The sequence below is a fragment of the Lynx canadensis genome, chromosome A1 (genome assembly GCF_007474595.2).
Source record: "Lynx canadensis isolate LIC74 chromosome A1, mLynCan4.pri.v2, whole genome shotgun sequence".
In the NCBI taxonomy this organism is placed as follows: Eukaryota; Metazoa; Chordata; class Mammalia; order Carnivora; family Felidae; genus Lynx; species Lynx canadensis.
Genome location: NC_044303.2, coordinates 228958277 through 228971691, shown reverse-complemented (window position 1 = coordinate 228971691; position 13415 = coordinate 228958277). Strand labels below are relative to the sequence as shown.

The 13415-nt window shown below is 40.1% G+C and overlaps 1 protein-coding gene across 1 annotated transcript in view; it reads right to left on the bottom strand.

The window, feature by feature from the left end:
* DNAH5 (dynein axonemal heavy chain 5) overlaps positions 1-13415 on the bottom strand; it is a 232406-nt gene that overhangs the window by 159236 nt on the left and 59755 nt on the right. Inside the window, 7 exon segments of the mRNA XM_032594188.1 lie at positions 1900-2140; positions 2879-3117; positions 3410-3472; positions 4485-4703; positions 7823-8058; positions 8613-8814; positions 13215-13348. Coding sequence (XP_032450079.1) covers positions 1900-2140; positions 2879-3117; positions 3410-3472; positions 4485-4703; positions 7823-8058; positions 8613-8814; positions 13215-13348 — 1334 coding nt within the window.

Below are 13415 nucleotides of genomic sequence, written 5' to 3'. Positions count from 1 at the left end.
TATGTATATAGATCGAGATTTAGGGAGAGAGATGAAGATGCATTACTAAGTAACAGAACCTTAGTTTGTAAAATTTCCCACCAAACTCTTCCAGAGAGAAAGATGACAGAAAAGGTACGCAACAACGGAACACCGTGAGAAAGGACATCCTGACGTTTGTGACAACGTGGGTAGACCTTGAGGGCATTAGGCTGAGATAAGTCAGACAAGTAAAAATACCATTTGCTATCCCTTATATGTGGAACCCTCAAAAAAACAGAGGGTAGAGTGGTAGTTACCAGACGCCAGGGATGGGGGAACAGAAGAGATGTTGGAAATCTAACACACAGTACAGTGATAATAGACAACAAAACTGTATCATAAATATTAAACTTCCTAATAGACTAGAGCTTAATTGCTACCACCACTAGAAGAAATGATCATTATGTGGCATAACCCAGGTGTTAGCTAACACTCCAATGGCAATCATGCCACAATATAAATGTATCAAACCAATATATTATATACCTTCAACTTACACAATGTTATATGTCAATTATATCTCCATTTGGATAAAAAAAAAAAAAAAAACACATGTGTGATAACTTTGTAAATTTTGAAACTCTAATCAAAGACCCAAAATTTAACGTGTCTCTGATTTAACTCTAGAGCCAAATCGATGCGGTATGAGAGGAGAAAATGAAGAGAAACCTGACTTCTTCCAGGTCTCCCTCCACTTTCCCAGTCTCCTCTGCAGCCACGCTTTTTCCTGGACCATTAGTCAAGCCCCATCCTTGCCTCTTCTCGTCTCATGCTGCACTCCCTCTCTGCATGAGCTCATGTATGCCCACACAGTCTGTAACCTCTTGTATCTCCCAGTAAGACCCCCATCCATTTGCCTATTGGGCCTCTGTGTTTGGATCTAACCAAGGGAATTCCAAACACATTCTGCGAAATATCAAACTCATGCCCCAAATTAAGCTCTTTGCATTTGTCGCTCAACTGATTCCCTTCCAATAATTCCCTATCTCCGTGATGAGCACCATCATCCACCTTGATCTCTCAGCAGGAAATCTAAGGTTTACCCTAGATTGTTTCTCCTACCATGTTCCCTCTCTTGCCAGATTCTACCCGGCTCTACCTTCTAATGATCTCGTTGATCTTTTCTCCCTTCTCCAGCTTCACTACCTGCCCCCTCATCCAACACACCATTGTCTCTTGTCCGGGATATTCTTATAATCCCCTAGTTGGTTTTCCCATCATTCTCACTTGCCCTCCCTCAATCCTTCCTCCACACAGTTACCACAGTGATCTTTACAAAATGCAAATCTAACCATGTCATCTCTGCTCAAAATATATCTCCCAGACGGCTCCCCATTGGTCTCTCCACCCTGGCGTTCCCTCTGGTTCCCAAACACACTTCAGACCCTTCACACATGCTGTTCCACATGCCTGACATTGTCTTCTTTGCCCTTTCCAAGTCCCTCAGCCTCACCACACGAGCACATTCCCTCCCCAGCAGTCATGGGCATGTGTCTCAACTTCCCTACCTTTACCACCCATCACCCCAAACAGGTCAACCCCATAACTATGGGCTGTCATAGAACAGATGCTTTTTACTTCAATGGTATTTACCACATTGTGTAACTATACCCTTCCTTATTTGTGTATATTATTTAACTATGCAAGTTATTTAATGATCTATGAATGAAGGAAAGCATCTGTATGTCCCCAGCACTTAACACAGAACCTGTCATGCAAACATGTGTTGAAGGAATGAATAGCTGGATGCCCAGAAGAGTTTTAATTGTCCTGATATGGTTTACTGGTCCAACATTCCATAATGTAGGAATACTGTCAAAATAAATCCCATGAGACCTTCCAATCTCCCACCACATCAGGTAATCCTATGAACTGTACCTCTATTTCTTCTTTGTATTTCAGAAGAGGTGCCTCCATGATATTTCTTAACTTAAAAGTTTCATTCCCCACATCCAGATTATGGCCAGTGAGAGCAGCTATCCTTTCCCAGTGCCTGTCCATCATGGCCTTACTGGCCATGTGCTCCAGGAGTGGGCAACACTCACTGAAATCATCAATGGTCTTCTTCAGATCCAAGAAAGCCTGCCAGTCCTTCAAGGCCCGGGGCAGCTTCCGACACCTGCAAAGGGAGTCACCGTGAATGGTCATTCAAAGATGAGCCTGAGTGTCTCCACTCCAAGCTTGTCTAATAGCATTCTACCAAAAAACAGTCATTTCAAATACCTACCACACTTTCAAATCTCATGATTCAAATGATATCTGTTAATCTAACATACTTTTACATTAGAGAAAACTGCTCCTCCCAATTGGGAAAGTTTGGTGTTGTTTTTTTTTTCAATTCCCTCGTAACACTTAGCTGGGTAAAAAGGCATTATTTTAAATGACGGAGGTGCCTCCCAATTCAATTCAATTCTACAAACATGTATTGAGATCCTCCTAAGTACAAAGCACAACGGAGTGTATCAGGCTGACAACCAAAAAACACAACAAATGACCCTGTATTTTCTTTGGGTTCAACACTTAAATCATAGGGCTCTTGCTTTTATTACAGGAAGTCATCTCACATAAACTTCAAATGTTTGATAAGTGTAGTATAAAGAGAGATCAGCTCCCTCCAAGATGCAGAAGAGCCCCTGACAAAATTCATCCAGGTTTAAAGGACGCGTTTGTCTTATCACGTACACACAGGGGTAATTAATAAATAGCGTCTGACAAGGGTGACGTCAACGGACAACAGCAATGCAGCCTGATGTGCTTTCAAAACATCTGGGAGTGAAAAGAGAACTTGACAGTCTATCAAAGAAGAAAGCATTTAAGATTCAATAGCTCGGGGCATGCTAAACATTTAATTTCTCACCTGTTCTGGAACTCTGAAAGTTCATTGTTGATTTTTTCAATATTCACTTCCGACCAAAGCATCTCATGATAGCTATTTACAGTTTCTATGACGCTGTTGTATAGAGAGTATATTTTCTGTAGAAGATTTAATTGCTTCTTTATTTCAAGAAGCTGAGGATACGGAGTAACTGGCAGTCCAAAGAGCTCCTCTCCTCCAGTATAGGTGATGTATTTCCGATAGATATTATCAAATTGATTCTAAAGAAAACACCAGTGAAAACTCAGCAAGATGATTTACACATGAATAAACAGGTAAACTTAAAAACTGGCAAATAAGCAAACATGTATGATTTCAGAGCACATGTAAATAAGAATAGTAAATAACTATAGTTAATTAAATAGACACCATCTCCAAATATAATTATCCCAAATCACAATTTTTAAAAATATTCCACAATAGGCTTTTCTATATTAAGGGGAAAAAATGTATGTGTCTAAAACATGTTAAGGTTTTGGTTGTGTAGAAGGTCATAGAAACCAAAAAGATTACCTGAAATATGATAAGCCTATCACTGGCTTCCTGGGGTTTTAAGCCACTAGCCATTGGACCATTCTGAAACAAAGAGTTAAACACAAAATAAAAGGAAGTGTTGTATTCAAATTTCATGAGCTCAAAGTATATGCACATCAAAGCTAGTTTTCATTCACGTCACATCAATGTTAGGAAACTTCGTTCTTTAATTGTAGAAAAGGACTCAGGGAAGTGACTCATTTGGAAATATTTTCAAGTAAAAAAAGCCAAGTTAAAACCACACCTTCTAATTTCAGGAAATTCTTAAAATTAAAAATGAGTACTTCTCATTTCTTAGGCGACCAGGCGAGGAAGGGTCAGTAAGCAGTCTATAGGAAGCACGTATCATGCCTGGTTTTGAACTAAAACACCAATGCCACAGAACTCACAGATTTTACCATTCTAATATTTATTTGCAGAGTGACATAGAATCTTAACATTCCAGTCGGGCTTTCCTACATTAGAACACCTTCAATACGTGGACTTCTGTGCTGTTTCATCCATGTTAGTGCATGGATCCAACCTCATAACTTCGTTAACTTTGTGGTCTTGTGTGTTCCTACTTAATAGGTACAAACTGTACCCTTCACATATTTCCTTTCTCTAGTGTATTATGATCGGTTAGAAGTGGGTCTTAGTGCACATACTCCTAGTGCAGAAGAGTCTGCACTAAAACTCATAAATGAAGGACTAAAACAGGAACGGCATCTGTCTTGTCCACGTTGGTGTGTTCCACACCAAGGGCAGTGCCTGCCACACGCTGGGTGCTCTACAGTGTTTGTGGAACTAGGGAAAGCTGCAGAAGGATGACATTTAACCACATGCGAACAGGATTTGGCCACACAAAGTTAGAAAGCTACCAAACAACTTCAGGAACAGACCAATGATATAATATGGATTGCACTTTTAGATTCCTCATTTCCTGGATTGCTCTCATGAAAATGAAACTCCCATTCCTAGGGAGAGTCATGAAACTTGGCATAGAATCTTTATGCACTTTGCCGGCTCTATTGACTCTTCCCAAAAATACAAACAGGAAAAACCAGAGTTGTACCAAATCATAGTCCAAATAGAAGTGGTGACAGTCTCGGAGGAAGACCTCCACGGTACTAATTAGCTCCTTCCTGAAACGGGGCTGCAGTGAGACTAATTCGTTCTGAACTTCACTGGCACGTGTCAGAAGCTTCTCCCAAGAATAGCGCAGAGTATCAACTTTGTCCATCTCTTCCTTTGTTATGAGAAGACCGTATTTGTTAAGCAGGGCATAGGATTCCTACACAAAAGAAGGAAAATTTAATTTCTGCCAGTCAGACGCGTAAATCTACTCACTCACTTATTAAAGTGATAGAATCGAAAAGATCAGTATGATAGGGAAACTACCCCGAGAGTTCTTTCCTTCTTGCAAACCATAAAAGCTTAAATGAGCAACCGAGCCCCTAAGCTTCAGTTTCCTCTACGGTAAAATGAGAAAATTCCTGGCTGCTTCACAGGATTTTTGTGAATATCCACAAATATCATTTTAAATGAATTTCAAAAACTATAAACCATTATGCAAATAAAAGGTATTTTTATTTAGGCCCCTAAGTTGTATTTCAAGACTTCGAGATGAAAAACATAAGATAATCTAACTGCTAATATTAGCATAATAAAATAAATCAGGGTTTTAACTCTATCCCATTTCATTTTGTTGGTAAGAGGTTCCAATAGTAAGACACACAAGGGTACTGCTGCATCAAAGCCTGAGCCCAGTCATTGACCTCAAGATGCAAAATCCTCGACTACTCTCTTGGCTAAAAGAGTTTGGTTTTCATGAGAAAGGATTTTCCCTAAATATCTCTGCCCTCCTCTCCTGGCATTAGTTCTCTACATACAGGTGGAACGAATACCTGATCATTAATTTGGGTAAAAGACTTGATGTGGGCAAGCCTAGCCCAGTGCCTTTCTCCCTCTTTCTTCTTCCTCCTTGAAGGCAACCCACTGGTCTGCCCTCCAGTGTCAATAGAGTGAAGCAGGGTGGGGTGCCTGAATGGCTCAGTGAAGCGTCCGACTTCGGCTCATATCACGATCTCACGGTTCGTGAGTTCAAGCCCCATGTCAGGCTCTGTGCTGACAGCTCGGAGCCCGGAGACTGCTTCCGATTCTGTGTCTCCCTCTCTCTCTGCCCCTCTACCACTCATGCACGCTCGCTCTCTCTCTGTCTCTCTCCCTCAAAAATAAAGCATTAAATTTTTTTTTTTTAAATAGAGTGAAGCAGGGTAATAGAGGGGCCTGCAGCTTTTCGATTCTGCTTCTGACGCACGAATAAGTTCAACAATTCTGGGATGTAGTCGTCACAAGTAGTGTGTGTGCATGGATTTGGGTGGTAATGGGAATATGGGAGTTGTACACTAAGCCATGTCTTCCAAATAAGTTCTATCAGGAACAAAAGGTTGCATTTTTACCTTGACTCTTTGACTACAGTTTTGTCTGAATGCTCAGACAGGGGGAAACAGGGGTGTCAGTTACTGGGCCTTCCCTTCAAATGCCCAGGGACGCTCCTGGTTCTACACAAAGCAGGGACTCTTTATCTTATGTTTCAATTCCCAAGAAGGGCACAGTGGGCCACATGATTTTCCTGACCCAATACGGCAAAGGTGCAAACATTTAATTATCTGAACCATTTTCATGGTTATTTGAAACTTTCCAAAATTCAAAGAGGGGCACAGAAAATGTGAGACTGGTGTACAATCCTCACCATCAGAATTTAAGTCCAGGGATACCTGGGTGGTTCAGTCAGTTAGGCATCCAACTCTTGGTTTCGGCTCAGGTCATGATCTCATGGTTCGTGAGTTTGACCCCCGCATGGGGCTCCATGCTGACAGCATGGAGCCTGCTTGGAATTCTCTCTCTCTCCCTCTCTTTGCCCTTCTCCTGCTCACCCTCTCTGTCTTTCTCTCAAAATAAATAAATAAACTTAATAAAAAAAATTTTTTAAAGAATTTAAGTCCAGACATTTAAGTTATGAAGTGCTAAAATGGCATTTTTTTTTCTGGAATCATTTTAATGCTATAATCATAGTGGTTTCATTCAAAAGAATAATACAGTGATCCATTCCTGAGCAAACAATTTCATACAGGAGAGAAAATATGATACAGCATAATTATAAAAGAAATGTGTAACACTAATCAAGCTGAATAATTTCTTTGACCCTTGGTTTCCTTATGTTAGACGAGGTGTTGAGTAAGGATTAAATGTGTTAATACAGAATTAATACACGAATGGACACTGTTAGTACCTATAGGGGCCAAAATGTGCCACTTTGCCACATTATTTTGAATAAAAGTCACTTAAGAAATAGCCAATTCAAAAAGAACTCTCTGACACGCTGCCGGACTTTTTCTCCAGAAACCAGGAAATAAATCTCCTGTGTGAAAGGCAGCCTCTCAGAACCAGGAGGTAAAGAAACATCCTTATCACCAGGGATAGGACATTTAGAGCTGAGAAGGCTATATAACAACCCTTGTTTCTTTTTACTAATTTACTACCACAGCCCAAAACTTATTCAGAATTCCTTACTAACTGAAGCTCCCAAAGTTCAGTTTTCTTTATCCTGTCAATTCCTCACGGATTTATTGTCTCTTTGTCTGAAAAGCATAAAAACGGCCTGCCCTGGTCATTTCTTTAGGTCTCAATTTCATTATTGGGCCTCTGTGTGCACATACTAAAACTCTGGTTTTACTCCTATTAGTAGGTCTCATGTCAGTTTAAGTTTTAAACCAACTGGAGAATCTTGAAGGGTGGAGGAAGAATTTTTCCTCCCCTACAGTTGCATCCAGGTTCTGTTTTCCAGCTAGTATTCCCATCCTGACTGCTAGGAGTACTGTCTGGGGTAATGGCAGCTGCCTCTTTCCCTGGAAAACTGTCCTCAGCTAAATGGGAGTCTCCTCTTGGGGAGATGATGGTCAATAACCAACTGTCTCGGGGGTACAAAGGGCAGTCTCCCTTCCCTCAAAGTGGGAGCAACTGTGTGGAATTCATGCTCCAGAGCACCCTGTGGGAAATCTGTCTACAGCTAAGCTCACACCCTCCCTTAGCTCCCCCACCTCCGACCCGAGCTCATCATTCCTATTTCCCTCACACTCCCTTCTCCTATGAGCACTTATCAGTAGATCACTTGTACAGAAATCCTCATCTCAGGCTCTGCAGTTAGGGACTTTGGATGCCAGGCAAAGGTCTAGAACTGGCCCATAGAAGGTGCCCTGTAAGGTTAGGTATCATCATTACCGAAATTATTCTTAGGTTAAGCTTCCATCTGTAACCACCATCCCTACAGTCCACAGCTAGTCAATACTTCAGCTAATATCACTCAACATGATGAGCTATTCCCATAATGAACCGATGATCATCAGTTACCTCAATAGGTCCTACTTGAAAGTCAATGGAGATTTGCTGCTCCCGGATTTCTTTCAGTGCTGCCATAGCAATCCGAATATCATCTAGGTCTTTAATCTGACGATTCAGTTTTTTATTGAATTCTTCAACAAGTGTCAAAATGTTTTCCATCTCACTCCTGTACTTTTTGTTACAGTGACGACCGATGACGACCATCCAGGCCTTTGTCTCAGCAGCCAGAGTGAACTTCAAGTCAGCTGTAAAACCCAAATGTCCACAGTTCAGTTTGAAAAACTTGAACCAGTATGAAAAAACAGAGCACTGCTGTTCACCAATAATAATAAACACTTTGCAACTTACAGCTTTGTGGTGCATAAAAAAAATTAAACTGGAAACAGTTAGATTTCCTACTCATCATTTAGTCATTTATTTTATAAAGCTGGTCTTACAACAACGCGACACATATTCCAAAAATGCTTTAAAAAGTACATATCAAAACCATTGAAGATTAGCCTCAAATGTTTACAATTATTTATTAAAGGAAGGGTGCATTTTAATTGCAAATACAACACACTCATTCTCTTTCTCTGAAATAGCATTTATTTTCAAGGTTTAGCAGCAAAGTGTTCAAAATAGTCCAGAATATATAATTATGCAGAAGGGAATTAAAAACAAATCTACAAATTGGTCTGAAAACTTGAAGCCCATAAAAACTTTAAGACAGCTAGAACTCTCTGGCATACTAATCTAGGTAAAGAGACAGAACAATACAGTTGAATTTTGATGACTGTATGAAAGAAAACGAACCAACCTGTGTACAGAGCAATGGCACCCACACAGATGTACTCCGGCTCGGCATTAATTTCCTGCTCCAGCTTTTGAAAATAGACAATCTGAGATTCAAATTCAGAAAGCAAGGGGTTTTTTGTAATAACCGTCATAATTGTTTCTTCTTTCTCTTTTTGCCAGATATGATTGTAGCGCTTGAAGCAATCCATAGATGTAATAACTTCCTAGAATACAAATAACAGATTTGTGTTCAGAGGGAAGATGTGGAAATGGCATCACGGTATAAGTGAATGTTGCTCAACTGCTGGTGGTTCCCGTGGATTTATTAAATGTTTAATTAGTGAGGCACCTGGGTGGCTCAGTCAGTTAAGCATCCGCCTCTTGATTTCAGCTCAGGTCATGATCTCATGGTTCATGAGTTCAAGTCCCACATTGGGCTCTGTGATGGCAGTGCAGAGCCTGCTTGAGATTCTCTCTACCTCTCTCTCTGCACCTCCCTGCTCGCTCTTCCCCTCTCTCTAAAATAAAATAAAATAAAATAAAATAAAATAAAATAAAATAATAAAATAAAATGTTTAATTAGTGAGCTGTTTAATTATTTAAAAATGACATAGGATTGGTACTAGATACAATATGGGCATAGTAACTCAGGAGTAGTAACAATGAAATTGTTAGCCTTCCTAGCCAAAAGGAGAAGGGGACAATTTCTAGAAACTAGAAAGAGAGTCCATGAAGACTTTTGTGGACAAGACCCTCTTGATTGGAGTTGGGTCTTCATTCAAAAAGCACAGCTCAGGGGCGCCTGGGTGGCTCAGTCGGTTAAGTGTCCGACTTTGGCTCAGGTCATGATCTCACGGTTCGTAAGTTAGAGAGCCTTGTGTGGGGCTCTGTGCTGACAGCTCAGAGCCTGGAGCCTGCTTCAGATTCTGTGTCTCCTTCTCTCTCTGCCCTACCCCTGCTCATGCTCTCTCTCTCTCTCTTTCAAAACTAAATTTAAAAAATTTTTTAAAAACCCACAGTTCAAAATCATGCCACAACAGGGGTGCTATGGAAAAAATTATGCTAAGGTCACTCTCTTTCCCCTGCCCCACACCCCCGCCCCCAGCCCCAGACCTCTGCCATGACTCTGTCGTTGGTAAAATCTATTGGAAGCCTCAATGGAAAACTATTAATTTGTTCCATAAGGTCAGAGGGTGGAGATAAGATCTGGAGGGGCAAACAGAATACATCCTGTATCAAACCCCACCTGGCAGATTGCATGAAACCACGTAAAATGTATAAACTCATTGGATTAGAAGTGACGTCTGTGCAATATTAAATCTTCCCATCCAGGAACACAGTATGTGTTTCCAAATCTTCCAATTTTTTTTTAATTACATGTTAAGTGTTATGGGAATCTTCATAGAGACTCCAGACACTCTTTATTGCGCATATTCCTAGGTATTTTTCAGCGATGCGATTATTGTAAACAGGATCTCTTTTCCACTATTTTTACAACTGGCTATGGATGGCATATAAGTTTAAAAAATTGATTTTTTAATCAACAGTCCTGTTTGCTACAAAGTGTGCTTCTGTAAGATGAACTGGCTCATTCATGTTTGGTAACTAGAGAATGATGTCAACATAATGGGGAGGTGACATTATCAAATGCTATTTTTCCCAGCATGCTGTTCTGTACCAGCTAAAGCAGCTGGCCGCGGACGGGCGCATTTGTGTGTGCACGCCCCTTCCAGCACTTTTTCCTTTGGGGCCAGTTTGGTCCTGCTTTGTTTTGAGGCTGTTCTCTGCACCGTTCAGCCTGATCTTTGGACATCTTATCCTTGTTTCAACTGTTTCTCACACCCACCTTTTACCAAGTTCTGTCACCTTTTAACAGTAAAGCTCTTTATTTACGATACCATTTTTAAATGGGTTAAAATTTTACGATGATTGCCCCTGTTTTTGTAACTACTCGGTTACAAACTTTCCTAGGTTTTGTGTGTCTGCCTCAGTTCTGTTTTTCTCATAATCCGTATGATATTTGATGTGCAACTTTGCAAAACAGTGTTTTCAGGAATGTTTATTGTATGACAGCAGAAATGCCTATAATTACCTTTCAACGAACTCTAACCTGACTCTCATTGGGCCATATTTTTTTTTTAGATCAGCCTCTTGGATTTATATAATAGATAATCATATCACCTATAAATAATTAAAGATTTGGCTCCTCATTTCTTATGCGTCTACCTCTTGGGCATCAACTTTTTCTATTGGCTTATATTATAGTTTCAGAGATACATCTGCGTGAGAAAAAAATGTTTTAACTGGGATAGAATTTAAAATGCCATTATTTGAAAAAATATAGCATACCAACAGCATTCTAAATGGCCCAGTCACTTAAGTAAAGCTTACCAACCTGCACTAAACCAAATGGCTTCACTCCAATCCCCAAATGCAGCGAAAGTGTCCCACATGCCTCGGGTGTAATAGCCGTTGAGACGTCCCAGACTTCAACTGAAATTGGAAAGCTAAGCCCGCCACTACTTATCCCAGCCAAAGTGACCCCCTTGCATGGACTGAGATGTTGACATGCACACCCAGAATGAATTGCAAAAGTATGCAGACATTCACAAGTGTAGGATGACGTGGAGAATGAATTACAGATTACCAAAGATGCCAAAATATGGGTAGAAATTCCAGAATCCTGAGCTCTTTAAACATCCTAGACTTTATAATATTAAGAACATACCCTAACCAAATACGTTGAGACTCTCATTTATCTTTTCTGACGGTGTCACTCTTTATCAAGTTGGGAATTTTTAAAGTGGAGGTAACCTAGGGCTTAAAGGAAAAATTGCACGAACTGCGGGTGTAGAGCTGAAGCTATTTTTATTGCCAAGGTTATTTAAATTGTTTGGTCCAGCTCATCTTTCCAAGCCAGGCAATGTTGTAAGTTGGTGGCTAGCCTACGGATCTGCTGAATGTAGGTCAGGTTTACGATCTGATCCAGTCAGCGATGGCAAGAAGAAAAGGGCTGGGATCATAGGATTTTCCATAGTAGAGCCAGAATCACCCAGAAGGGTCTTTGGCTATAGAGAGCTGATCATGTCTAGTATGATGACGAAGTGTGTATTTATTCTTCCAGAAACACTATGTCCATCTCGTCAGTCTGGAAAAAGTCCAAGTTATTCTAAGTGCCTAAGATTTGCACACTTCCTTCGTGTAATATAAAAGCAAATGCGACAGAAATAACACGGAGATAAGCATTTTGTTGCCAGCAGTATGCTAATTTCAACGACTATGCTTACCCTTAGATTTTCATAATAGTGGCTGCTTATATTCAGAGAAAGTAATGAGCTTCATTATTGATTTGTTTCATTGTATGTTCCATGATTACTGCAACATTTGGAAATATATCTGAATGTTTATCATCACCATAAAATACTTAACTTTATCATGCATACAGAGCTTGATAAACTAAGCACTAGATAAATATTTGTTAAATTGAATTATGTGAACACTGTCCCTAAGGCAAAATTAAATACAGGACCTTCAATATCTTAAGAAAGGAATATTGAAAATGCATAAATGCAAAAGCTTCCAGTTCCCTCAGGAACACATTAAAATTAAACTTAATTAATACTTCTTCACATGGTTACAGCAACGGCAGCTCTCAAAATGTTTTCAAACAAATGAAGCTCATTCTATCAGAACCGAGTAATAGAAAAGATGTATTTGCTGAGTGACAACTATTCCCTCAACACGGAGAGACATTTTTAAAGAGTCAACAGGTATTGGCGGCAGTGTGACTATAAATTGTGCGTAAGTAGAAGCTGACTTCAGGGTTCTGAATCCTTTTGACAAAAACAGGCTTGCCTGAACAGAAAGGGGGGAGCTGAGAGAGGAACAGGTTGGAAGAAAACTTAATCCTAACGTACACCCCTTTCGAGTACAAGTTTGAATTGATAACACCTATTTGCTTTATTTTCCCTATGACCTCGTCTCCGTGTGGTAATACACATACGTTTTCATCTGATAGTTTATGAGATTTACCTGACTACACAAATAGGAAAAATTAAGTATAAGCATTATTCTGCTTCAGATGATACTAGTCAGTACTGACTAGTACTCACTTGTGGTTTGAATTTTTTAAGTTTATATACTTATTTTGAGAGAGACAGTGAACGTGCGGGAGGGCCAGAGAGAGAGGGAGAGAAAGAGAACGCGAAGCAGCCTCCACGCTGTTGGCTGCAGAGCCCGATGTGGGGCTCGAGGCCACGAACTGTGAGATCATGACCTGAGCCGAAACCAAGAATCAGACACTTAACTGACTGAGCCACCCGGCACCCCTTAAAATTTTTTAACAGTTAGGTTTATTTGTACTAAATCAGTAAATACATAGACTTAAAGCATTAAACAGAACACAACATAAAACATAGGAATAATGGTCCTTTTTCACCTCGCAACCTAGAAAGAAAAAGTTTTAGGTAAACAAACATTTGCTGAGCACATCCAAGATTCCACAGCTCCTCACCAAAGGTACCGTGGGTGAGACCCAGGCTATGTGTAGGACACAAGCTTGTGACATTCACACAAGTACATATTGTAAAGCAAAGGGTTCTGGTGGCAAATCCTTTTGACATACCTTTTTGGTGGAGTTGATGATTGTGCTAAGCACAGAGACTAATTTCACAATCTCTTTGTTATCAGACACATTCTTATAATAGTTCCTGGTTTGCACAGGAATGGGTAAGTTTACAGATGCTATTTCAAAGGTATCTAAAACCAAAAAAGGAGAGAGAGAAATTTATATCAACAGCATAGGGAACATGCTTTAAAAAGATGA